Consider the following 25,109-nt stretch of genomic DNA (forward strand, 5'->3'; position numbering starts at 1 on the left):
TGGAGATTCAAAGAAGGCACTTAGTCCGGGTTCTAGCCATTCAAAATTTTCTTTTATGGTGAGGATATTGTATATGAAGTCTCATTATCAAATCAGCAATACAGCATTTTCAGCAATGATGAAGCTGATGTCCGATGGATACCCTAACAGTGAGTTGCCAAAATCATATAATGAGGCCATGAAATATCTTAAAGAATTGGGCCTTGGATACGAAAACATCCATGTGTGCAAGAACAATTGTGTGTTGTTTCGGAATGTTAATGCTAAATTGAATGAGTGCCCAGTATGCACGGAGTCTAGATGGAAAGATGAAACTGGTTCGAAGCGGGTTCCACATAAGGTTTTGAGGCATTTTCCACTGTTGCCAAGGTTGAAAAGAATTTTTGCTTCAAAACAAACTTCAGAGGAAACAGAATGGCACAAGAAAGTGAGGAAGCCAGTCGCCAATGTGATGAGCCATCCAGCTGATGGGGAAGCGTGGAAGGACTTTGACCGAAAGTACCCAGGTTTTGCAAATGATCTGAGGAACCTGAGGCTAGCCTTAGCTACCGATGGATTCAATCCATTTGGCAACATGAGTACCCAGTACAGTATGTGGCCAGTGCTTGTGACACCGCTTAATCTCCCACCATGGGAATGCGTGAATCCAACAAACTGCTTTCTGTCTTTACTCATCCCAGGTCCAAGATGTCCAGGAAAGGATTTTGATTTGTTCCTTGAGCCCCTAATTGAAGAACTGCTGAAGCTATGGAAGGGTGTCAAGACATATGATGCATGTACTGGTAGGAAGTTCGACCTTCGTGCTGCTGTACTATGGTGTATACATGATTATCCAGCGCTGGCCACGTTATCTGGGCGAACAACAAAAGGGTATTATGCATGTATTTATTGCGACAAGAATCCGTTGTCTATGGCAATAAGGAACAAGTTATGCTACATTGGACATCGTCGTTACCTTAAAAGGACACATTCATGGCGGAATAGCTTGGATTTCAATGGTAAGCGTGAAAACAAAGTTGTGCCTGGCAGGTTCACTGTGGATGAGGTCCTACAAGAGCTAGAGAAGGTGAAAGATGTCAGGCCAGGGAAGCAGGCTGACATTACTAGAAATAAAAGGAAGCGTAGTAGTGACGGTCCAAAGATTTATAGCCGGAAATCTGGGTTGTGGCAATTGCCATATTGGAAAGATTTGATGCTTCCACATAATCTCGATGTGATGCACATAGAGAAAAATGTATGTGAAAATATTCTTTGCACACTACTTAGTATACCAGGCAAGTCCAAGGACACACATAATGCAAGGCTAGATTTGTATGATATGGGCATAAGACCTGAACTGCACTTGCAACAAGATGGCAACTCGGCCTGCAGGGCTCCACCTGCTCCATATGTGTTGGGGAAGGATCAGAAAGTCGAGTTTTGCAAGTTCCTCAAAGGTATCAAGTTTCCTGATGGATTTGCGGATAACCTAGCAAGATACATAAGTGAAGATGGTTCAAAGGTGGTTGGAAAACTGAAAACACATTCTTGCCACATACTCCTACAGAGAATCATAGCCGCTGGCCTTAGAGGACTGGTGAGGAAGGATGTATATGAAGCAATTGCAGAGCTGGGGACCTTCTTCAGGGAACTATGTAGTAGAAATCTACGGATAGATGTTGTGCAACGGCTAAAAGGAGATATTCCATTGATCCTATGCAAGCTTGAGAAAATCTTTCCACCTGCCTTCTTTGATGTCATGGTGCACTTGAGTGTCCATCTTCCCGATGAGGCAATGCTTAGAGGACCTGTTCAGTATGGATGGATGTACCCAATAGAAAGGCGACTAGGCACTTTGAAAAATTTTGTAAGGAACAGGGCTAGGCCGGAAGGATCAATTGCTGAGGCATATATGGCAAGTGATACCTTAACATTTTGTTCTAGGTACATGAAGGATGTTGACACTAGATTTAACCAGGATGATGATAGTGGTACAGAGATGCCATTGCCTAATGACATGTCTGTTTTTAAGCATGGTGCTACTCTTGTTGGAGCTACTAAGACTGAGTACATTGATGATGCTACCATGAATAAGTTAGTTTGGTATGTGCTACATAATGCTGATGAAGTACAGGAATATTTGACGTAAGTTAGTTTGGTATGTGCTACATAATTTATGTTATGTTTATTAAATTTGAAAATATGCTTATGAATAAAGTATGCCATGCAGTCTGTACAGGGAGGAGCTATCGCAGCAAGGTGCACGTCCAAATGATGTTGATCGAATGGTTCAACAAGGATTTGCAAAGTGGTTTATGTCCCATGTAAGTCACTAAACTTTTATGTTATAGGTTTACTAAAGTTTTGGGTATGCATATGTAATTGCTCAGCTGAGTAATTTTGTTGCAACAGGTTGAGAAGAAGCGTAATGAGAATCCAGAATTGGTTAGCGAAGGACTGTGGGCACTGTCATGTGGCCCAGCTCGGCGAGTTAAGACTAGTACAGCTTGCAAGATTAATGGAGTGCGGTTTAGCACAGTGGATCGTGAGAAGTTCATGCAGACACAAAATAGTGGTGTAATGACTGAAGGTGAACATAATGGGGAGAACATAGATTTTTATGGTGTCCTTAAAGAGGTAATTGAGTTACAATATAACTCGAATTATCAAGTTCGTCGGTCGGTGGTTGTATTTCGATGCGATTGGTACAACCAAGTAGGAAAGACTGTGGGCATTCGAGATGACAGCCATTTCAAATCCATCAATGTGCAGTCATTTTGGTACAAGTCCGATCCTTTTATCTTGGCAGACCAAGTGAAAAAGATATTTTACCTGCAAGACACAACTCCACAATGTAAAGATTTCCGAGTTGTGCAGAAATTTGAACATAGGAATATTTATGATGTGGCTGAAAAATATGAGGGCAATAATGATGTGCATCAGGATGATTATTGTTCTGATACAGACCATATAGTGCAAGAAGGTGATGATAATCAAGTTCTGCACAATGTTGAAGGTGGAGAAGCCAGTCTAATTGAAGGCAATTTAGAGGAACTAATAAGAAAAAAGAAGGAAGCTGCTATTATTCTTGAAGATAGTGAGGATGAGGAGGAAGATGATACAATGTTTCAATATTTTAATGATGGTGGCGACGACAACAATGATGACATGTCCATAGAAGATGAAGATGAGGATTTCTAGTATTGATAGTTGATTTATGAACTGTTCAGTTCAGATTAGTACAGCATACTGAATGTGTGTCTGAAATTCAGTTCATGTTTAGATGATACAATGTATTTTCTGTATTTTCAGAACTGAATGTGTGTCTGAAATACTGAATTTGGGGTGAACTGAACTTGTGGTGAACTGAATGTGTATTCTGTATTTTCTGTATTTTTAGAACTGAACATCTGAAAATTTTCAGTTCATGTGATCTAAGCTGGGTTTATGGGAAACAATTTTCAGTTCATGTGATCTAAGCAAGTTTTAATTTATTGTCAAAATTTAAGCTGGGTTTTAATCTAAGCTGGGTTTATTGTCAAAACGGACCATCTGAAAATCTGAAAAATGACCATCTGAAAATCTGAAAAATGAAATGACCATCTGCTAGAAATAAAAACAGAAAACTGAAAATGCAGAACTCTGAACTGATCTCTGAAAATGAAATGACCATCTGGGCAGTTTAGAATCTGAACTTTGAACTTTGGACTGGGCAGTTTAGAATCTGATTTTTGGGGTGTTGATGGAGGTGTACTCTAAACTGGGCAGTTTAGAATCTGATTTTTGGGGTGTTGATGGAGGTGTACTCTGAACTTTGAACTTTGGACTGGGCAGAACTCTGAACTTTGGCTGGGCAGAGTTCTCAGATTGCTTGTGAGGACTGGGCAGAGTTCTCAGAACACCCAGCAATCTGAACTGGGCTTGAGAATTTATGACATCCTGCAGAAGGCTTGAGTTATATCTCATTACATGTTAGCAACATCGACTGGTTGTAGTTACATATTCATTAAAATAGATAACCAACAAATAAAAATGGTTTTGGCAGAGCTGGTTTTGTGGATTTTAATCTGAACTTTGAACTTTGGACTGAGCTATATATCTCGGAGAACTGAACTTTGAACAAATAGATAACCAACAAATCTGAGCTGGTTTTGTGGATTTGAATCTGAACTTTGAACAAATAGATAACCAACAAATCTGAGCTGGTTTTGTGGATTTGAATCTGAACTTTGAACAGATAGATAACCAACAAATCTGAGCTGGTTATATCTCAGAGAACTGAGCTAGTTTTGAATCTAAACTTTGAACTTTGGACTGGGCAACTTTGAACTTTGGACTGGGCAGAGTTTACAATCTGAACTGGGCAGCAATCTGAACTGGGCAGCAGAGTTTACTCTGAACTGAACAATCTGAAAATGCAGACTCTGAACTGGGCATTCAGAACTCTGAACTGGGCGCTCGGTTACATTCTGGACAGAGAACAGTTTATGCTTAAATATAACTGCGCTCTGTTACTAACGAACAAACGTGACTAGTCCAATGGTAACTCCTTGCTGCTGTGAACCCTGGCGTCTTGTGTTTGAGCTTTGGTTTAGGTAGGTTTTTTTGGTTTTGTTTACATTTTTCAATCATTTTTGAATTTTTCTTTTATTTATTTACATGTATAGCACCAGTTTCTCCAAATCATTTCAACCTTTTTTGGGGTGTTGATGGAGGTGTACCATGATGTTTTGTGCCGGTGCAATTTTTAGAACTAGTTTAACTATTAATGTAAGTATTTGTTATTTTACTAAAGAATAAGTGCTAAAAAACCTTAGGTAGCTAGAAAAATCTATAAACTTGCATGTACACTTCATTTTGGTGTACAATGTTGACAAAAAAATGCAATTTGTTCTGACAAAGTGGTGACATACATCCTACAAAAATGCATACAGCCCTCATATAAGGCTAATTACTAAGTGAGACATGTTCATGCTTGTGATGGATCTATACTACCACTTTCTCCAAATCATTTTAAACTTTAATGGCATGTTTATTGAACCAACCTATGATGTTGTGTGCAGTTATGCATTTTTCAGACCTAGTTTACTAATTACTGTAATTATTTGTTGTATTTCGTAAAGATATTTGTTACAATACCATAACCTAGCTAGAAAAATCTAAAAACTTGCATGGACCATTCATTTTGGTGTACGATGTTGACAAAATAGTTTCAACTCATTCGGACAAAGTGGTGACACACATCCTAAGAAAGGCATAGATCTCTCATATAAGGCTAATTACTAAGTGAGAGATGTTCATGCTTGTGATGGATCTATACTACCACTTTCTCCAAACCATTTTAAACTTTAATGGCATGTTTATTGAACCAACCTATGATGTTGTGTGCAGTTATGCATTTTTCAGACCTAGTTTACTAATTACTGTAATTATTTGTTGTATTTCGTAAAGATATTTGTTACAATACCATAACCTAGCTAGAAAAATCTAAAAACTTGCATGGACCATTCATTTTGGTGTACGATGTTGACAAAATAGTTTCAACTCATTCGGACAAAGTGGTGACACACATCCTAAGAAAGGCATACATCTCTCATATAAGGCTAATTACTAAGTGAGAGATGTTCATGCTTGTGATGGATCTATACTACCACTTTCTCCAAACCATTTTAAACTTTAATGGCATGTTTATTGAACCAACCTATGATGTTGTGTGCAGTTATGCATTTTTCAGACATAGTTTACTAATTACTGTAATTATTTGTTGTATTTCATAAAGATATTTGTTACAATACCATAACCTAGCTAGAAAAATCTAAAAACTTGCATGGACCATTCATTTTGGTGTACAATGTTGACAAAATAGTTTCAACTCATTCGGACAAAGTGGTGACACACGTCCTAAGAAAGGCATACATCTCTCATATAAGGCTAATTACTAAGTGAGAGATGCTATTGCAAGTGAGAGATGTATAGTACCACTATGTCAAAAATATTTCAAAATATTATAACATGATCATAAACCAAACTAATGTGTCCATGAATAGATAATTGCAAAAAAACATAGAGATAAATAAAAAACAAAGAATTAATATAAAATGGTAGGCAAAACACAAAAAAAGTCTCCTTGCAGGCGCTTGAACCTAGGAGCTCGGTCTTATAGTTAGCAGGTCAAACCATTGAGCTATGCACGTGTTTTTGATATATACCCAGCGCTAGTATACTTAAACGCATTAGACTCCGCATTGCCAAACACATTGGGCGCCAAAAACATTTTCGTCGTCGTCACTAAAACAGACTCCGCTCTCATCCTCTATCTCCCGCACTCCTCTTATTTCTCCCCCACTCTTCTTTCTCCCCCACTTCTCCAAACCTAATCGCCGCCGCCGGGACACGACGGCTGTCGACGACCTGCCCCCTCGACCAGGTACCTCACCGCCGCCGCTGGGACACATCCGCCGTCGACGACCTGCCCCCTCGACCAGGTACCTCACCGTCGCCCCCTTACCTCTCATCGCGTCGATGAGCTGCGTCGTCACCGACTTCACTCGCCGCATCCCGCTCTATCTCATTGCCATCTGCATTTCTCTCGCCCCTTCCACCTAACACGCCCCATCCACATTGCTCTCGCTAACCCCTAAACCCTAACATCGCTGGATTTGGGTCATCACAGACGACCTTGATGGTGAACAAAAGGAGGCACAGAAGTCAGAAAGGTCCAACCCCTAAACCCTAACCATCGCTAGATTTAGTTTAATTATTCATTCGTTGTTATCAGAGATATTGTAAATTGATTTATGTAATCATTGTGCACTCATACAGTTGTGTTTGGTTCCTTACATTGTGTTATATGCAGTCACATCCATGTTTTAGTAGAGAACTTATGTTTCTAGTACTGGTAGACAAGGTTCAAGAAAGCGCGATTAGGCGTGCGATTAGGCGCGGTTAAGCACTGAGCAGAGGGTCAACGCATCGCTTACCTACTAAGCGGGCAATTAAGCGCTGGCCCTGCTTAATCGTGCCCATTCGGCATGTTTAAGGGAGAAGAGGAGGGAGAGGAAGAGGAGGAACACCTCCGGGGTCAATCCAGCAGGCAGCGAATCGACGGATCGACGAGAGAGAGAGAGCGGACGGACCTACGATGGCTGCAAGCAGCAGATTGGTGAGAGAGAGGCGGAGCGGCTTCGCGGTAGAGGTGAAGATCGCACGAGGGAGGAGAGGCTTCGGGAGAGGGAGCCGGAGAGCGTACGACACGGAGGAGGATAGGCTTCGGGAGAGGGAGGCGGAGAGCACAGGGCGGCGGCGCGGGCCGTGGAAGGAGGCAGCAGAGTACTAGGTCATCACAGGAGAGGGGTTTTGCGTTGAGCCTCCTGGCAGGTGGGCCTAGTGGGCTGCAGACTCATGAAGAGAGGAGGTGAGGGTTAAGGGCTGCTGCAGGGTGGCCCAATATCATGTATTTTTTTTCTCTTTTTAACAAAAATGATTAAGCACGATTAATCACGCTTAAGCATTTTCACCACCATACCGCTCACTCAGCGCTTAGTGCTTTCTTGAACCTTGCTGGTAGAAAGAGATGAGAATATCTTCACTTTGTTTGTTCATCAGCTTGTGTAAATCTACATCGCCTAATCAATGTACTAGCTAGTACTTTGAACATTGTTTAAGCCTGCATAAAGATTTCCACAACCAAACAGGGGAAACACTACAGTTATAGTGCAACCACAATTATGAACTTGCACAATCATAACCAAGCTTCATAATGACTGAATCTACACATCTTATCTATTTGCTTTTAGTCAAATCCTTCCCTGCAAATAGTAGTACCTCTTAGCTTTTAGTAAAATCCTTTACATTATCTAATACACACAGTATGCTTGTTCTTATCTATCTTGCAAGTAGTTCAACATGAGCGAACTGCTTATGAGAGAAGACGGGATAAACAAGTGGAGGAGAATATAAAGAAGATGCAAGATTTGGGTCTGAACAAATATACTTCTGTTCTAAATAATTCTGTCTCACCATCTGCATCAACAAAGGGGAAACATGCAGCAAACAAGATAAATAATAGTTCAGATTCGGATTCATATGTCTCTTTCTATCTCCTTGACGATGATGATCAAGGAGATACTGATGATGACAGTGAATATTATGAGCAGCCAAAACCCCTGGCAATGAAGGTGCTCCTTCTATCTTCAAAGTAGTGGATGCCAAATAGTTGCATTGCATTTCAATGTTTTTAATCTGGTGTTTAATATATCCTCATGCTTTTAGATTCATCTTCTTTATTTCATACCTCTTAATTAATATATGGTCTTGCTTTTAAATGCACATGACTATTTTTTTGTGGACAGTATCCTAGAAGAGGTAGAAACACAACCCTTGCTTCAAAGAAGAAGATAGACCCCAACATGGCTCCAGGCATTAGGTTCAACAAGAGAGTGAGGGCAGGTGCACAACCAGAGGAGCAATCTTCAAAAAGGCTTCACTCTACAGAGACAGATGGCTACAATGTACAGGTACCAACAGATGGAAATGATCACATACCAAACAGCCCTACTACACCTGGACTTGCTGACCATTTCAGCAGAGCTGCAGAGGAAGCCATGGCATCTGCTGCTCATGACAGTACAGGTGATGCTGAAGGCAACAGTAGTACTACACCTGGACTTGCTGATCATTTCAGCAGAGCTGAAGAGGAAGACATGGCATCTGCTGCTCATGACAGTACAGGTGATGCTCAAGCCAATGTAGCTAGAGATGAAGAAACTGAAGGCAAGTTCTATTTTTCAGTCAAATAAGGCATCTCTTTTGCTGATTTGCATGAAACAAAACAATTTCATTATTCAATAAAAGCGAATTATATTTTGTAGCTCCTACACAGCGAGCACCAAGGAGACCCAGGGCAGCAACCAAGGGAAAACAACTGGACAGGATGACTAAAGTTATGCAAAGGAGACTGCCCATAGCTGTTGAGGAAGGCAAAAAAAGGCCACATGAACCTGTTCAAGCTGCCAAGTTTGCATCAGAGGCTGGCATCATTATTCGGGAAACCATGCATATCCTAACTCGTTGGAAAGATTACAAGGACGACCAGAAATACTACAACAGCTTTGTGTCACAGCTAAATGTAAGTGCATTACTGATTCTATGGTTCACTTGTATACTGCTTAACCTGAATTGACTAACTATGGAATTGTCATATGCATAGGGGCGCTTGTTCGTTAACACTGAGGACAAGGCAACAAAGGAAGCTTGCACCGATATGCTACGCTCTGCGATAAAAAACTAGCGTTATCGGCTCAAGCAGAAATACTTCAATGGTGTACCTGCAAATGAGATTAGCACAACTTCTCCTGTATCTTACATGACTGATGAACAGTGGAGGGCATTAGTTGCAAAGTGGTCTGATCCAAAGAACATGGTATGGGTATCTTGTCATATATTGTTCTTTCACTATACGTTTGCAAAGGATCTTCGCATATTGAACCTATGATCTAATCTGACATGTTCATTCTCTTGTAGGAAATAAGTGAAAAGAACAAGCAGAACCGCAGTCAAGTCAAGTTTCATCAGGCTACGGGTTCTCGCTGCTATGTGGCACACTTACACGCATATGTAAGTAACTATTACCTTGTACTACTACCCGCACTTTTGCACTCAACTTCTATTGCATTTGATCTGAGCAAACTTCGCTGTGATTGTTTATCCACGAAACAGAAGCAGAAGAGAAACCGAGAAGAACCCAGCTTAGATCAGACTGAAGAACTAGATGCGGTGGACGCCTTCAAGACCTGTCATACCAGCTCCAAACGTGGCCTGAGTGAACCGGCAAGAGAAGCACTTGTAAGTTCATTTGTTTGCTTTATTTAGTGTAATTGTTATGAGATCATATGAGGGAGGCTGGCTGTGGGTCGATGGAACGAAGGGGAGTGAGATCGATGAGTGAGATCGCCTGTCCCATCCCAGGGGAGTTCAGATCATAGTCTATTTTGTCTGCCATTTGTCTGCCATCAAATTTCTGAAATGAAAGTAAATATCATAGTCTATTTTTTGTAGGACCCGTGCACTAGAAACGTATAGGTTTTAGAGTCTTTGTTAAGCAAATCTGCTATAATTTGTAACTGTTTCACATTATTTTTCATAGTCTATTTATAGAGTCTTTCAAATGTATAGCTTTTAATTTGCCATCAAATGTATAGCTTTTAAGCAAATCTGCTATAATTTGTAACTGCTATAATCTGCTATAATTTGCCATCAAATGTATAGCTTTTAGAGTCTGTCAGTCTATTTTTCATAGTCTTTGTTAATGCCTTGTAGGCTATAATTTGTAACTGCTATAATCTGCTATAATGTGCACTAGAAATGAAAGTCACTGTTTTCACATTACTGTCAGCATCTTGCTGTTGCTCATTAGCATTAATATGTTACTGTTTCTGTCCATGATATTTCAGTCTCATATGGAGGCTTTGAGGGCTGAACCTGTTGTTGAAGGTGAGATGCCAGCATCCAGTGTGCACCTTGTGTCGAAGGTGATGTCCCAGAGCAGCTCATACCAATTCCTGAAAAGCGTCGGCATCAAAACATCGGCAACCTCCAAGGCATCATCATCAAATCATAGTGAGCTTCGGGAACAACTTGCAGCTGAAGCGACGGCTGCTGTTCAAGGTGAACTCGACCAGCTCAGGAAGAAATGTGAAGAAGCTGAGGAACAGCAGGCGAGGACACAAAGGGAGTTGGAGGAGTACAAGAAGATAACAGAGAAGAACAGCAAGGAGATGGAGGAGACCAATGTGCTCATCAAGAAGCTCTTGTCCTTGCATGGTAACTCTTCTTCGACATGAGGGCTGCTAGTCAGAGCTGCTGTTTTTGGCCTGTTCTTTGACATGAGGGTACCCAAAAACTCTAGTTGCTCGTGGGTGTCAACTTTTGATTATATGCTGTTATGTTTGTGCAAACTCAACTGAAATGTGAAGTCAAGTGGTGATGCTGTGAACTGAGTTTAGTGTTGTCCACTTAGTTTGTATGCGCACTGGAATACTAGTTGTATTCATCTATGGAATATGGAATTGTGTGCTCATTCCTCTGTTCTAGTATATTTTGCAATTTCCAATTACATTATTCTCTGCACATCTGTGACCAAACTGGTGGCATATAATAAAACATATGCCACGTCAGCTGCCACTGTACTAGCCACGTCAGCGTTGACGTCAGCTGCCACGTCACTAGCCATGTCAGTGCTGACGTCATACGCATCAGCACCTTCTAAACGGCTGTTAATGACCAAACAACGGCTCTATCTGTGACGATACCGTACCGTCACAGAAACCAAACGGCGTTAACAACGCCGTCAGTTTGCTCGGGCAGACGACGAATTATGACGGAAAAGTGCCTTCCTCTATGACCACAACTGATCGTCATAGAATGAATTCACTTCCATGACAACGCAGCTTTCGTCACAGAATGTATACACATCGATGACGAAACTGGGTAGTCCGTCACAACACAACACATGTGACGCGACCCCTATGACCAAATCGAACTCGTCACAAATTCGTCACAAACCTTTATCTGTGACGATATATACACATGCAGTGACGCAATACGAACGTCATCGATGATAAGATCTCTACTAGTGGAAGGCGGTGGCGGCGAGTCCTTCGTTGTCGGAGTCAGACGAGGAGCAATCCGAATCCCACTCCTTTCCAAGATGTGCCTCACCCTTCGCCTTCTTGTAGTTCTTCTTCTTTTCCCACTTTCCACTCTTCTTTTCCTGGTCACTATCATTATCGGGACAATTTGCGATAAAATGACCAATCTTACCACATTTGAAGCAGGAGCGCTTCCCCTTCGTCTTGTTCTTGTTGGGGTGCTCCTTGCGACCCTTTAGCGTTGTCTTGAACCGCTTGATGATAAGGGCCATCTCTTCATCATTAAGCCTGGCCGCCTCAACTTGCGCCACCTTGCTAGGTAGTGCCTCCTTGCTCCTTGTTGCCTTGAGAGCAATAGTTTGAGGCTCTTGGATTGGACCATTTAATGCATCGTCGACGTATCTAGCCTCCTTGATCATCATCCACCCGCTTACGAACTTTCCAAGGATCTCCTCGGGCGTCATCTTCGTGTACCTAGGATTCTCACGAATATTGTTCACAAGATGTGGATCAAGGATGGTAAAGGACCTTAGCATTAGGCGGACAACGTCGTGGTCCGTCCATCGCGTGCTTCCATAGCTCCTTATCTTGTTGACGAGGGTTTTGAGCCTGTTGTACGTCTGGGTTGGCTCCTCCCCTCTTATCATCGCGAATCTCCCGAGTTCGCCTTCCACCAACTCCATCTTGGTGAGCATGGTGACGTCGTTCCCCTCATATGAGATCTTGAGGGTGTCCCAGATCTGCTTGGCATTGTCCAAGCCGCTCACCTTATGATACTCGTCCCTGCACAATGAGGCTAACAACACAGTAGTAGCTTGTGCATTTTTATGAATCTGTTCATTGATAAACAAAGGACTATCCGAGCTATCAAATTTCATTCCACTCTCTACTATCTCCCATATACTAGGATGGAGAGAGAACAAGTGACTACGCATTTTGTGACTCCAAAATCCGTAGTCCTCTCCATCAAAATGAGGAGTTTTAGCAAGTGGAATGGAGAGTAAATGAGCATTGGTACTTTGAGGAACACGAGAATAATCAAAAGAGAAGTTTGAATTAATCGTCTTCTTATTCTCGTAGACGTTGTCGTCGTCCTTTTGGGAAGAAGAGGACTCGTCGCTGTCGTCGTAGTAGACGATCTCCTTGATGCGCCTCGTCTTCTTCTTCTTCCCATCTCTTCGTTTGTGGCCCGAGCCCGAGTCGGTAGGCTTGTCATCTTTAGGCTCGTTGACGAAGGACTCCTTCTCCTTATCGTTGACCACCATCCCCTTGCCCCTAGGATCCATCTCTTCGGGCGGTTAGTCCCTTTCTTGAAGAGAACGGCTCCGATACCAATTGAGAGCACCTAGAGGGGGGGTGAATAGGTGATCCTGTAAAAACTTGAAACTTAATCCGCAAAACTTGATTAGGAGTTAGCACGAATAAGCCAAGTGGCTAGAGAGGAGAACTTGCACAACACGATAACCACAAAGATATCAACACAGAGATGGCACGGTGGTTTATCCCGTGGTTCGGCCAAGTCCAACACTTGCCTGCTCCACGTTGTGGCGTCCCAATGGACGAGGGTTGCAATCAACCCCTTTCAAGTGGTCCAAAGACCCACTTGAATACCACGGTGTTTTGCTTTCACTTTACTATATCCCGCTTGCGAGGAATCTCCACAAATTGGAGCCTCTCGCCCTTACACTTTGAAGTTCACAAAGAAGCACATAGTAAGGGAGGGATGAGCAACACACACAAGACACGAAATCAGAGTACCAACACGCACACAAGTCACAACAAGAGCTCACAACACAACTCAGCGAGTTCACAACTCAAATGGAGCTCTAGTTGCTATCACAAAGAAACAAATGCGTGGAATCGAAGTCTTGGTGCTTAGGAATGCTTAGAGAATGCTTGGTGTTCTCCTCCATGCGCCTAGGGGTCCCTTTTATAGCCCCAAGTCAGCTAAGGGCCGTTGAGTGCATTCTAGGAAGACAATTCTTGCCTTCTGTCGCCTGGCGCACCGGACAGTCCGGTGCACCACCGGGCACTGTCCGGTGCACCACCGGACACTGTCCGGTGCGGATCTCCTTCCTTATTTGGCGAAGCCGACCGTTTGGCGCTTTGGAGCCGTTGGCGCACCGGACACTGTCCGGTGCACCATCTGACCGTTGGCTCTTGCACGTGTCACGCGCGGATTCCGCGGCCGACTGTTGGCTCACCGGACAGTCCGGTGCACACCAGACAGTCCGGTGAATTATAGCCTTACGCCGTTAATCACTTCCCGAGAGCAGCAAGTTCGCCTGAGCCAGCCTGGCGCACCGGACACTGTCCGGTGCACCCAGACAGAGCTGACTTTGGCTGAACAAAGCTATCTTTAATTTCACTTTGATTTTTCCTGTTTCCAGCACTTAGACACAATACATTAGTCTATAAAACAATGTACTAAGTCTGAGAAACATACCTTTATACATGATTTGTACTTTGTCCACCATTTAACACTTAGGCACTTGTGTTGGACACTAAATCACCAAAATACTTAGAAATGGCCCAAGGGCACATTTCCCTTTCAATATCAGTGAATGACAATGACGTATCGTCTTTGTTAGATATACAAAGAGATGTCACCCATATGATTGGTTGGCCGCATCGTTTTGTCTTGGACCACTGCATACATTGACTTTATTTGAGCGCATGTTTGGTAGTCTGCACGTCGAAGGCGTGGGCTGCATGAGACGATGCAAAATAAGCCATTTGAAGACTAATTGCCTGCATCCACTCGTACTGTCAAAACGTCCGTATCCGACCAGCCAGGCTCGAGCGAGCGTGCAGCCACGAACAGACAATCAGCCCGAGACAAAATCAAACCCACTCATTCCGCGATCCTGCAGGGTGGGGGCAGCCCACATGGTCCTGCGCTCTGAATTTGATTCGGCCTTGCAAAATCCATCATTGTGCAACTTAAGCACATGGGCCTGAGTCCGTTAGCATAGCCATGAAATTTTGGGCCTCATCAGGGCAGACAAGGGAAAAAAACAGTTGTACCTCTTTCTACCATCACAAAAAAATAAAATCAAGACATAACTCCTTACTCATCTTCTAAGACACAGGACATATTTGGTTCAGTTTTTTTTACTTACTTTTCTGGCTATGAAGAGAATCAGGCTCTGAGTATCATGGGCTTTTTACCCAAGTTTAACCGACTCATATTATTAAGAAAATTTATAGTTATCGTTAATTTTTACGTGATATCATCTAAGGCTTTGATTTATTTTATTTTTTCATCAAAAAATGAAAAATGAGCCAGTCAAACTTAACACAAAAATATCAAATAAATTATAAATCAGAATGGAGGGAGTACCAAAAAATTTATACTAAAGCATACTACATCATATGTTTACTATATAAATCTACTCATGTGGAGTTCAATAAAATTAGATTTTTTGAGTGATTTCTTACATTTTTTCAAAGATTCGACCAAAATAAACATACAATAACAAGGGAAAAACGCCGAGGGAACAGGTGGGAGAGAATCTATATAAGTTTTGTAGTTATTAGAGAGAAAAAAACAATTTTTACTATAGATAATTGAAGAAAATAAGGGCTAGTTTGGAAATTCTAGTTTTTCAAGAGATTTTCATTTTCCAGAAAATTATTTTATTTTTCATTGAAAAATAGAGTTGTCAAACTAATTGTAAAATGGATTTTTTTCCGTCTGACAAACAAACCCACCCAAGCACGCTAGAACCGCCTTTACCAGCACGAGCCCGTGTCGCTCGCTGCTGCCACTTCGCTTGAACTCATTTGCAATTGCGAACGCTTCTTCTCCCAGTCCCAGCACGCCCAACCCCGTCGCCGCCTTCTCGAACCTTCCGAAGATGAGCCCCCCGGCCCCGGCCGCCGCGGCGGCGGCGGCGCCGCGAACGGTCGCCTCGGCGGTGCTCCGCGTCCAGATGGCGCTCCTCGACGGCGCCGCGGTGTCCAGCGAGGCCCTCATCCACGCGGCCGCCTCCGCGCTCCTCTCCCGCGCCGACTACGACGACGTCGTCACCGAGCGCACCATCTCGGACGTCTGCGGCAACCCCGCGTGCCCCAACCCTCTCTCCTCCTCCTCCGCCGCCGCCACGGGGCCCCGCTTCCACATCGCCCTCAGCGAGCACCGCGTCTACGACCTCGAGGAGGCGCGCAAGTTCTGCTCCGAGCGCTGCCTCGTCGCCTCCAAGGCCTTGGCCGCCTCGCTCCCGCACGACCGGCCCTACGGGGTCCCGCTCGACCGCCTCGCCGCGGTCGTCGCGCTCGTTGAGGGCGCCGCCGCAGGGGACGGGAGCGGGTTAGGGTTCCAGGGACTGGATGGGAATGGGAAGGTGGAGGACGGGGGAAGGAAGGTGGAGATCAAGGAGAAGCAGGTCGCCGGGGCTGGCGAGGTCTTGCTGCAGGACTGGGTTGGGCCCTCCGATGCCATTGAGGGTTATGTGCCGCGCCATGACCGCAGTGCTCATGGTGAGTATCCCATACTTTGTTTGCCCATGATTGCATTTTATTATTTTGTAAATATCAATTGATTGAATGACGGAAAGGCGAGAACAGAGCCCAATGGTGGTGTTAGTGTCTTGTCGTAATGCTGAAATATTGCATGGAGATATGTTGCTTTAGACTTCAGTGTTGCAGTTTATGTATTTGGTCTTATATATTTCCATAGGTGTTTGCTCATGAATAACTTGGGTAGGTTGAATTGGTTTCCGGAATAAGATATGATTCTATGTTGATATTGTTACTTTTAAGTTTTTAACATGTAAATATAAGTAATCTTTACCTGTGGTTGTGTCGCAATTAGTAGTTTATTTGCATCCTGCTAGTGCATCTAGTTAGCAACCTTTTTGTATACATGAAGACTATTTGGGTGAAAGGAGCCAAACTTGACACCTACTTGCATATTTTCCATGTGATGATCGTGTCTATGGCGGTTGACGTGTGCAGCCTGCAGATGTTTGTGTTATTGTTTAAGTGTGTATGCTAGTAGAAATTAAAGAAAAATAGAACAATAGAGGTTGTTGCTCAATGGTTTTCTGACTATTACTCCTTTGCACCATGATGTGTTGAGGTCATTCACCCTTGGAGTTTTAGTCAGTACCCTTGATTTAGGGTCTGTTTGGTTGGGCTGTGGCTGTGGAAAAAGTTGCTGTGGGCTGTGAGCTGTGGAAAAAGCTGCTATAGGCTGTGTGCTGTTAAAAAGCTAAAAATCGTTTGGTGGAAACCACTAAAAGTCGTTAAAAGTTCTTTGATATATGTTTTCACAGTTCCATCCAAAAGCCACTAAAAGCAGGTCCAGGGGTGCTTTCAGTTTTGCACTACGAGAAAGTCGGCTTTTAGAAAAAGCTGCTTCGTGGATCCAGCCCTTTGGTTGGCTTTTGGCTTTTAGGGGGCAAAAGCCAAAGCCAAAAGCCAAACCAAACACACCCTTAGTATCTCTACTGCTGCATTTTGCACATCATAACTTTGCTACTGATGCAGTTCAGCCTGCACTTTGCAGCACACTGACAATTTATAGGGTCCTGCCTGCAAGCATCTTGGGGTTGATATTGATTTAACACACCAATTTTTTAGTCACTGGTGTAAGTAAGAATGTTTACCAGAGTAACGGTAGTTTTTCTTGCATGCACATTTCTGTACATGAAAGGATCCTTATCTCCATTCTTGCCCTTTGTTCGACTTGTCTTAAATTTTGAACAATTGAAGATACAGTGAGCTTATGTTCTGTTGTCAGGACAAAAGCCACAGGTTCAGCAGAACGAAGGTGCTGGACCTGAACTGTCCAGAACTGAGAATGTGGATTATGGTGCTGCTGCTCCTGGTGAAGATGGCATGACAAGTTCACCTTCATTGGTTAAAACACACGTGAGCTCCGAAGTAATAGTTGAGAGAATGGGCAGCCTGGTTCTTGGTGAGAATACAAGGACGCCTAGAAAGAAGAAAACTAAAACTCCATCAAAGATGTTAGAGCAAGAGGAAGATAACAGTATGCTGTCATCTTGCATATCTGATTCCATTGCCAAGCAGCTTGAGGATGTAGTTTTGGAAGAGAGAAAAGGCAGTCAGAAAAATAAAATGAGTAAAGCATCATCAAGAGCACAGAAGGGTAAGTCTACAAAAAGGCCTGCTTCGACAAACATGGAGGAAAATGCTATGAATCAGTATAACTACTTGTCAAGTTCTGTATTGGTAGACAATCACCCCTCATCATCTCAATCTTCAGAAAAAGATTCAACACAGGCTTACTCTGAACAACTGTGTGAAGAATTCAGTGAAGCAGTGAACATTGGAAATGATGAGACAAGTGATGAAAAGATGAGACCTGCATGGAAGTCTTCGTTGAAAGTTGCCGGGTCTAAGAGCAGTAGGCAGTCTGTTACATGGGCAGATGAGAATGGAAGTGTCCTAGAAACAAGCAAAGCATATGAAAGCCCTTCAAGTAGTATAAAACGACCTGAGGAAGGCATAGACAATTCACTAAGGCGTGCATCTGCTGAAGCGTGTGCTGCAGCACTTGTTGAGGCAGCAGAAGCTATTTCTTCAGGCACAGCAGAAGCAGAAGATGCAGGTGAGCATGTATTCATTATGTTCCCACGGCTGCTATTCTTTGAGGCTAACAACTTTTGTTATTAAATGATACTGACGTAAGCCTCTCTAACGTCAGTTTCAAATGCTGGAATCATCATTCTGCCTGACATGCTTAACCAGCAAGAACATGACAATGGCAAAAACAGTGGCGGAGATGATGACCCTGAGATAGATAGGGATGTTATCAAGTGGCCTAAGAAACCTGTACTTCTGGATACAGACTTGTTTGAAGTTGATGATTCTTGGCATGACATGCCTCCAGAAGGTTTTAGTCTAACTGTAAGTATTATTAAGAAGGGAAAAAAGAGAGGAGAAATTCCAGTTTTGCTTTTAATTCGGTCTCAGCACGATGTACATTTCTTTTCAGCTGTCTGCTTTCGGGACGATGTGGGCCGCGCTATTCGGATGGATATCCAGTTCGTCTTTGGCCTATGTGTATGGGCTTGAAAGGGGTTCAGTGGAGGAGTTGTTGATTGCCAATGGGAGGGAATGTCCTGAGAAGACAGTTCTGAAGGATGGGCTCTCATTGGAGATTAGAAGAGCTCTAGATTCTTGCGTTTGTAACGCCGTGCCAGTACTCATATCAAACTTGAGGTTGCAGATACCGGTTTCAAAACTGGAGATTACTCTGGTACGTGTCAACTTTACCAAGCAGATAATAATATCGTACCTTTTTTAAAATAAGGCTGCTATAGGTTTAGCTTGATGCTGGTGGCTGACAGTTATATCGGCGGTAACACATGATGAAACTACACCGTGTCTGTACCAGGGCTACTTGATTGACACAATGTCGTTTGTTGACGCCCTGCCTTCTCTGCGATCGAGGCAGTGGCAGGCTGTGGTTCTGGTAATGCTTGACGCGCTCTCTGTGCACCAGCTTCCCGCCCTTGCTCCAGTCTTTTCGAATTCGAAGCTTGTGCAAAAGGCGAGTGACCAGTTTTTTTGTGGTTAGTTGAATAATATATGTATATCTTATTTTGCTTTGGTGACATCTGAATTTGTTTCCCCATCAATGTGCGATGCAGATGTTGAACGCTGCTCAGGTTAGCAGAGAGGAGTATGACTCCATGGTGGACCTGTTTCTACCGTTTGGAAGATCCGTCCAGGCGATCACGCCCATGTAAACGAGAAGCCGTGTGAATCTGCATTCCGGAAGCTGCGTGAATCGTAGGGTCTGATCTGATATTTAGTTTTACACAAGTCGCTGTCTAGAACGAGCCATGTATGTATGATTGATTGGTTATCTATTGAGCAAGATGCGCTCTGGCAATTTGTGGAAGCTGAAATACTTGCGACCATGACGCCTGCCTGTCAGTTTGCGATATTCTTTCAGGTTGTGAGAAATTGATTTGCTGTCGTTCTCAGCTATTGTTAGCTTTATGCCCTCTTTGAACTCCTAGAGCTAATAGTTAGCCAGCTAAACAGCCGAGCTAGCTAATAAACTAACTAAGCTAACTAATAAACTAATTATTAGTTGTGAGTTAGCTAACAATTAACTGGACTATTAGCCTTGGATCTGAACTTTTCCCCCTCTGCTCCTGTTTATCCCTGCGTTTTTACTTATATACAACGGGCAGTTTCACGTAATTACATGGGCAGTTTCACGTAATTACATGACATTTTTGGCATTGTGTAGAACTCATAAAGCTAACGCTAATAGAGTGTGTTTGGTTTGGTTTGGTTTTAGCTTTTGACAATTAAAATTCAAAAGCTAAACCAGAGGGTTCGATCCAGTAAACATTTTTTTTCTCTAAAAATCGACTTTCTCATAGCACAAGACAGACTGAAAGCATCTCTTCACCTATTTTTAACGGCTTTTGGATGAAACTGTGAAAATATATATGGAAGAAATTTTAGCATCTTTTATTGGCTTCCACCAAACCGATTTTTTTGTTGCTTTTTTTACATTTCATAGCCCACATTAGTTTTTTATAGCTCACAGCACACAACAACTTTTTTCATAGCCACAACCCAAACTAAACACACCATAGTTAGCTAGCTAATAATTTGTTAGCTTGAATAACCTAATTAACTGTTAGCTAGGATCTACTAATTTTTTATAGTACCTTGCTAAAAGTAAATGGATTTCACACTCCAAACATAACACAAACAACACCAGTCTATTAAAAAACATATAAAATTCTTGAGTAGTGATACAGATTAAGGAGTCAATATGACGGGACGGGATGCCAGTGGGGCAGCGTTGCGAGATGAGAGGCATGGAGGGCGACAAGGCGGCCACGAGAGGTGGGTGAGGTGGCGCGACGGGAGGCAGCAGCGTAGTGTGACAGAGACAATAGAGTAGTTACGTAATGCGGTGTGGTTCGGCGGCGTGCCCCCATGGTTCAGCGGCGCCCATTCACGAGACAGGGGCATGGACACATATGAGGGAGTGGATGAATTGGTGGGCCTAAAAGTGGTAGAGAGGTCTTTTACAAAGTTTTAGCTGGGCTAGGTCAACAATAAACTAATTGATGGCTAAAAGGTTAGCCGTGTTTGAAACTCCTACAACTAATTTTAGCTAAATATTAGCTTTAATGGTTCGAAACGTGGCCTTAGCTTTTACTATATGTTTAGATACACACTATATCTAGATATATAATAAAAAATATTATTGTACTTAAAAATAATCTGTTTTAAAACAGACCTCCTACCCTCTAAATATTTTTAAAAAGATTTTCTCACATTCATGTTTATGTCTGCATAGTTGCGCCTGACATATTTCTACTCAAATGTTCACATGTGCCCATAATTAACCACGTACAAAGTTTAGTACCTATGCACACATGGGTAGTATTTTTTAGGGTACAACCAAGGTAAAATTTCTCGGCTGGGAAGCGGCAATTTCCGTTAAAATTTACTGTTACAGTTACTAGGCGAGAACGGTTTTCATGATGGTTATTTTTAAAATTCGTTCAACATTACAAAAAAACGAAAACAAATAATTATAATAAAAGCTATATTTTTCTTAGTAATATGATATGTCATATATTTAATTTTTTTTATTAAAAATTAATTAACATTTTTCGGTAAAACACAACAAATTTCGTCGAAACAACACGGATTCTCAGCCGGTTTTCATGGTTTCTCGATGTCCCGTCCGGATTTAAGGGTAAACCCGGGCACGAATCAAATGTGTGTTAGAATCAAGTCTCACAAATATGATGACTTATGATATAGAAATCAATGTCATATATTTATTACATAGTAGGGGTTCTGTACATAATAGCTAAATAATCATCATATGACAACAACGATCCTCCGCAACCATAGTTGACTGAAAGACGACGATCTAGACCTCTCCAAACTCATCGTAGCATCCTTCATGTTCCTTATCTTGGCAATACTTGTTCTTAACCTGGTGTGAGTTTGGCAACAGTGAGCTCACATACGTTCATCGCTCACCAAGTTGTGAGGAATAATGTGCATGAGCTCACTTAAGGTGTGGGCTCATGTGAAGTGTAAGGCTTACTAAGAAAAAATGGTTAAGGTTGAACCTTGCTTTTAGAGTTAGTCAAAATTTTATTAGCAATTACTAAATATAAGTAGATATCATCCCAATTAAATAATTGGTCACAATTAGTAATAAATCCCACAACGCAATACAAATGATAGATTAAATTTAATTCCATAATTAATCATGCGAGAGTTCTGAGCTGCTCTTGACCGTGAGCACGACCGATATCCCAGTTTTACACTCTACAGAGGTTACACATCTTTACCCACAAACCATGTTACCTATTTGCCAAGGGGCCTCGAATCCCATTCATCTCTACTGAGGAGACGAGACAGTGTAGCACTATGAATCCTTTTCAAAGTTCCACTAATTTGAGAAAACCCGCTACGGTGTCAGGAAGAAGGGAGCATAGGATTCCCTCGTCCGAAAAGCTATCACAGACAGTTCAACCCGAGAACCTCCCTATACTCTGCAGCGACGCACTCCCCGCTTGCCCTTTCGAGTAAGGTAATCTCTCCTTAGCTTTCCTAATCATTTGGCCAAGGGCGTCCCATTTCACCCTTGTGGTAGCACTGTTTTCCCAGGTTACGCTCCACATTCCAATTAACAAAATGATCTTATCATAAACAATAGAGAATCCATTGACAATAATAATAGAACATGATCGTAATTCATATATAGCATTAATCCCAAAACTAGGAAGAACATAGCAAAACTACCCAATAGTTCATTTGTATGCAAGGCGTAGGGTAAACAGAACTCTTAACCTGAGCATGTTATGGTGATTATCGAGAACATTATTATGTAAAGAAAAGTGATCAAGGGCATAATTTGACTTTTACTTGTGAATCCAACTGCTCAGGTGCTTCTCTAAAAGCTGGGCTTCAGGTTACTCGTAACCTCGCTTTTGAATAAATTTTACGAAGATCATCTAGCTGGGATGTGTATTGGTCATGCACTATGTTGACAGCTACCCTGCGAGCGAGCGATCTGCTCCTAGGTGTGCGATGGTAGGGTAGTGCGTCAGTAGGGCTAGGGTTGCACCTCTTGTTTCCTCTACGTGGCTATGGCGTCTCCTACGACCATTGTTCGCAGGCGTGTGTGTTTGGCATAGATTGCGTCTAGGACCGTTAAGAACCCTTTGCTACTAGGTCTAGTCTAAAGGCTCCTTAACTAGAAGTAGAATCACAAACACAGGAGACACAAAGATAGGAGGAACTGATATTCTCATTCATGTATGTATTCATCTCTTAGGATTACAACATATGGTGGTGTTCTCCTCTATATATAGTGCAAAATTAGGGTTTTGACTAGATGGGCCACATGGGCCTTCAGGGCCCTGTGAGGAAAATGGACCCTGGGCCATTTGGCTAATTGATTTTGGTGTTTGATGATTAACACAACCTTGTGGACTAATGTGTTTGCTAGTGTTTATTTTTATAGTTCATAGGATGCGAAGAGGATTGAACTAAGACACTGAAGATGCAACACCTCAAAAGAAGACATAAAAGATATGAAGTCCAAAACTCAAGAAGAAAAGAAGCTCAAAAGAAACAGCGAAGAAATGCATGAAGTGGGCAGTCAGCCAGCACACTGGTGGCACACCGAACAATGAATAGTACCTGTTCGGTGGGACACCGGGTAGTCTGCACAGAGAGGCCTGCAACTAGGCACTCTTGGGTTGTGGCACTAGATTGTCCGGTGTGCACCGGACAGTTTGGTAACAGTCGGATCCAACGGTCGACTGCTACAGACCCCAACGGTCAGCTGACGTGGCCAGGGCACCGAACAGTGAACAGTGCATGTCCGGCGTGCACCGGACTGTCCGATGCGCCCGTCGACAGAAACAACAGCTTTCTGTCCAACGACTATAATTGTGAGAGAAGGCTATAAATACCCTGCCAACCGGCCATTTGAAGGTGTGGGAGCCCAAGCAACATACCAAGGCATATTGTAGACATTTTTAAGTGCTCAAACACCCAAGTGCATAATAGAATCACTTGGTGATTAGCATAGGTGCTTTGCGAAGTGCTTAGGTTAGTTAGACCGCATAAGTGCTTGCTCTAGGTGAATCCTAGTTAGTTGAGTGAGTTTAGAAAAACCACACAACTCATCAGCTCTGGCGTGAGCCGTTGTAATTGTACCAAGTGGGGCGAGAGTCTTGCGAGACCGTGGCAACCGAGTTTTGTCATGGCTGCCACCGTGTACCGAAGGGAACGAGGCCCGCGATGTTTCGACCGGAAGCTCGGTAGTGGAGACGGCGGGGAGCGTTCGAGAAAGCACGCGGCTCTCTACAGAGTTACTCGACCGAGGTGCTTGGCCCTCGTGTGGGCTACCCTTTACGTAGGGGCACCAACGAGGATTAGTCGCAACCTTGCGTAGTTCCAGATACCTCGGTAAAAATACCGGCGTCATCCACGAGAGTTTGCATCTCTACCTTGCTCTTTACCTTTCACATTTACCATTAAGTATTTAAGTTTCAATCTTGTCTTTTTGGTTAGATTATTTAGATTGAAACTTAGCCTATGCGGTAGAGATAGCAACACTTAGACAAAACCTAATTTGCACATTTTAGATTATTTATTTGCATAGATTTTGCTCTAGGGATTTATTTATGGCCTAGTTTAGAGAGAATTTTTAAAAGTACTAATTCACCCCCTCTTAGGCATCACTGTTTTCTTCAATTGGTATCAAAGTCTGGTTTGGCTCATTTGAAACGTTTTAGCTTCACCGCTAATCGAGTCGACACTTTTTAGAGGAAGGGGATGGATACCCATAGGTCACCACACTTCGACGGCACTAACTTCCCATATTATAGTGCTAGAATGGCCTATTACCTAGACGTCGTTGATCTAGGTGTTTGGAGAGTCACTCGTGACGGGATGAAACCACCTAAAAATCCCAAGAAGCTCACCACGAGTGAAGAAAAATAAATTCATTTGAATGCTAGAGCAAAAAATTGCTTGTATAAATCTCTTAGCATGGAAATTTTTAATCAAGTTTTTACATTAAAAACCGCTAATGAGATTTGGCTAAAATTGCATAAGCTCCATGACGGCACATCTAATGTCTGTGAGCAAAAACATTGCCTAGTTTTAAATGAGTACAATTATTTTGTCATGAAAGAAAATGATCTTGTTAGAGACATGTATTCTCGTTTAAATCTAATCATCAATGAGCTCAATTCTATTGGCATTAATAAGCTAGGAGATGTGGACATTGTGAGGAAGATTCTCCCTACTACCATAATAAAAATATGGGAGCAGCATCACTAAGTGCTTCGGTTTTCAAAATTCAAAGTCTTCTGTTAAAGCTCAAACTAAAATTATCTAATTCTGTGGTCGGCGGACCGTTCGGGCCAGGAGGCCGGACCGTCCGTGATTCTGCCAGAGGTGTCTCCTGGCGCACCTGTCTCTGTGTTCCTG

The 25,109-nt window shown here is 42.6% G+C and overlaps 2 protein-coding genes across 4 annotated transcripts; both read left to right on the plus strand.

Annotated features, from left to right (window-relative positions):
• The first annotated feature begins 8,640 nt into the window (after window positions 1-8,640).
• Window positions 8,641-9,183, plus strand: LOC103635915 (uncharacterized). The gene is made up of 2 exons (XM_020543359.1): window positions 8,641-8,751; window positions 8,850-9,183. The coding sequence occupies exons 1-2, from the start codon at window positions 8,682-8,684 to the stop codon at window positions 9,158-9,160; spliced, it is 381 nt and encodes a 126-aa protein (XP_020398948.1). The 5' UTR covers window positions 8,641-8,681; the 3' UTR covers window positions 9,161-9,183.
• Window positions 9,184-15,381: 6,198 nt separating this feature from the next.
• LOC100217208 (uncharacterized) lies at window positions 15,382-19,601 on the plus strand. 3 transcript variants are annotated; one of them, XR_004851748.1, is made up of 6 exons: window positions 15,382-16,109; window positions 17,374-18,207; window positions 18,304-18,506; window positions 18,595-18,858; window positions 18,923-19,152; window positions 19,253-19,601. XR_004851748.1 is itself a non-coding variant. In NM_001360086.1 (6 exons), exons 1-6 carry the CDS (start codon window positions 15,488-15,490, stop codon window positions 19,349-19,351), a joined length of 2,178 nt encoding a protein of 725 aa, NP_001347015.1. In that variant the 5' UTR covers window positions 15,402-15,487; the 3' UTR covers window positions 19,352-19,593. The 3 variants fall into 3 exon arrangements, 1 of the variants encoding a protein (NP_001347015.1); XR_004851747.1 differs by having other exon boundaries at window positions 18,950-19,152; NM_001360086.1 differs by having other exon boundaries at window positions 15,402-16,109; window positions 18,997-19,152; window positions 19,253-19,593.
• The last annotated feature ends 5,508 nt before the right edge of the window (window positions 19,602-25,109 follow it).

This window comes from Zea mays, chromosome 8 (assembly GCF_902167145.1).
Source record: "Zea mays cultivar B73 chromosome 8, Zm-B73-REFERENCE-NAM-5.0, whole genome shotgun sequence".
Lineage (NCBI taxonomy): Eukaryota > Viridiplantae > Streptophyta > Magnoliopsida > Poales > Poaceae > Zea > Zea mays.

Excerpts from the sequence above, each read along its gene's own strand:
- LOC100217208 (NM_001360086.1), top strand. The coding sequence starts at position 15,488 with ATGAGCCCCCCGGCCCCGGCCGCCGCGGCGGCGGCGGCGCCGCGAACG. Across the intron at positions 16,110-17,373 it reads CCATGACCGCAGTGCTCATG|GACAAAAGCCACAGGTTCAG; the intron begins GTGAGTATCCCA and ends TTCTGTTGTCAG. Across the intron at positions 18,208-18,303 it reads AGCAGAAGCAGAAGATGCAG|TTTCAAATGCTGGAATCATC; the intron begins GTGAGCATGTAT and ends CTCTAACGTCAG.
- LOC103635915 (XM_020543359.1), top strand. The coding sequence starts at position 8,682 with ATGGCATCTGCTGCTCATGACAGTACAGGTGATGCTCAAGCCAATGTA. Across the intron at positions 8,752-8,849 it reads TAGAGATGAAGAAACTGAAG|CTCCTACACAGCGAGCACCA; the intron begins GCAAGTTCTATT and ends TATATTTTGTAG.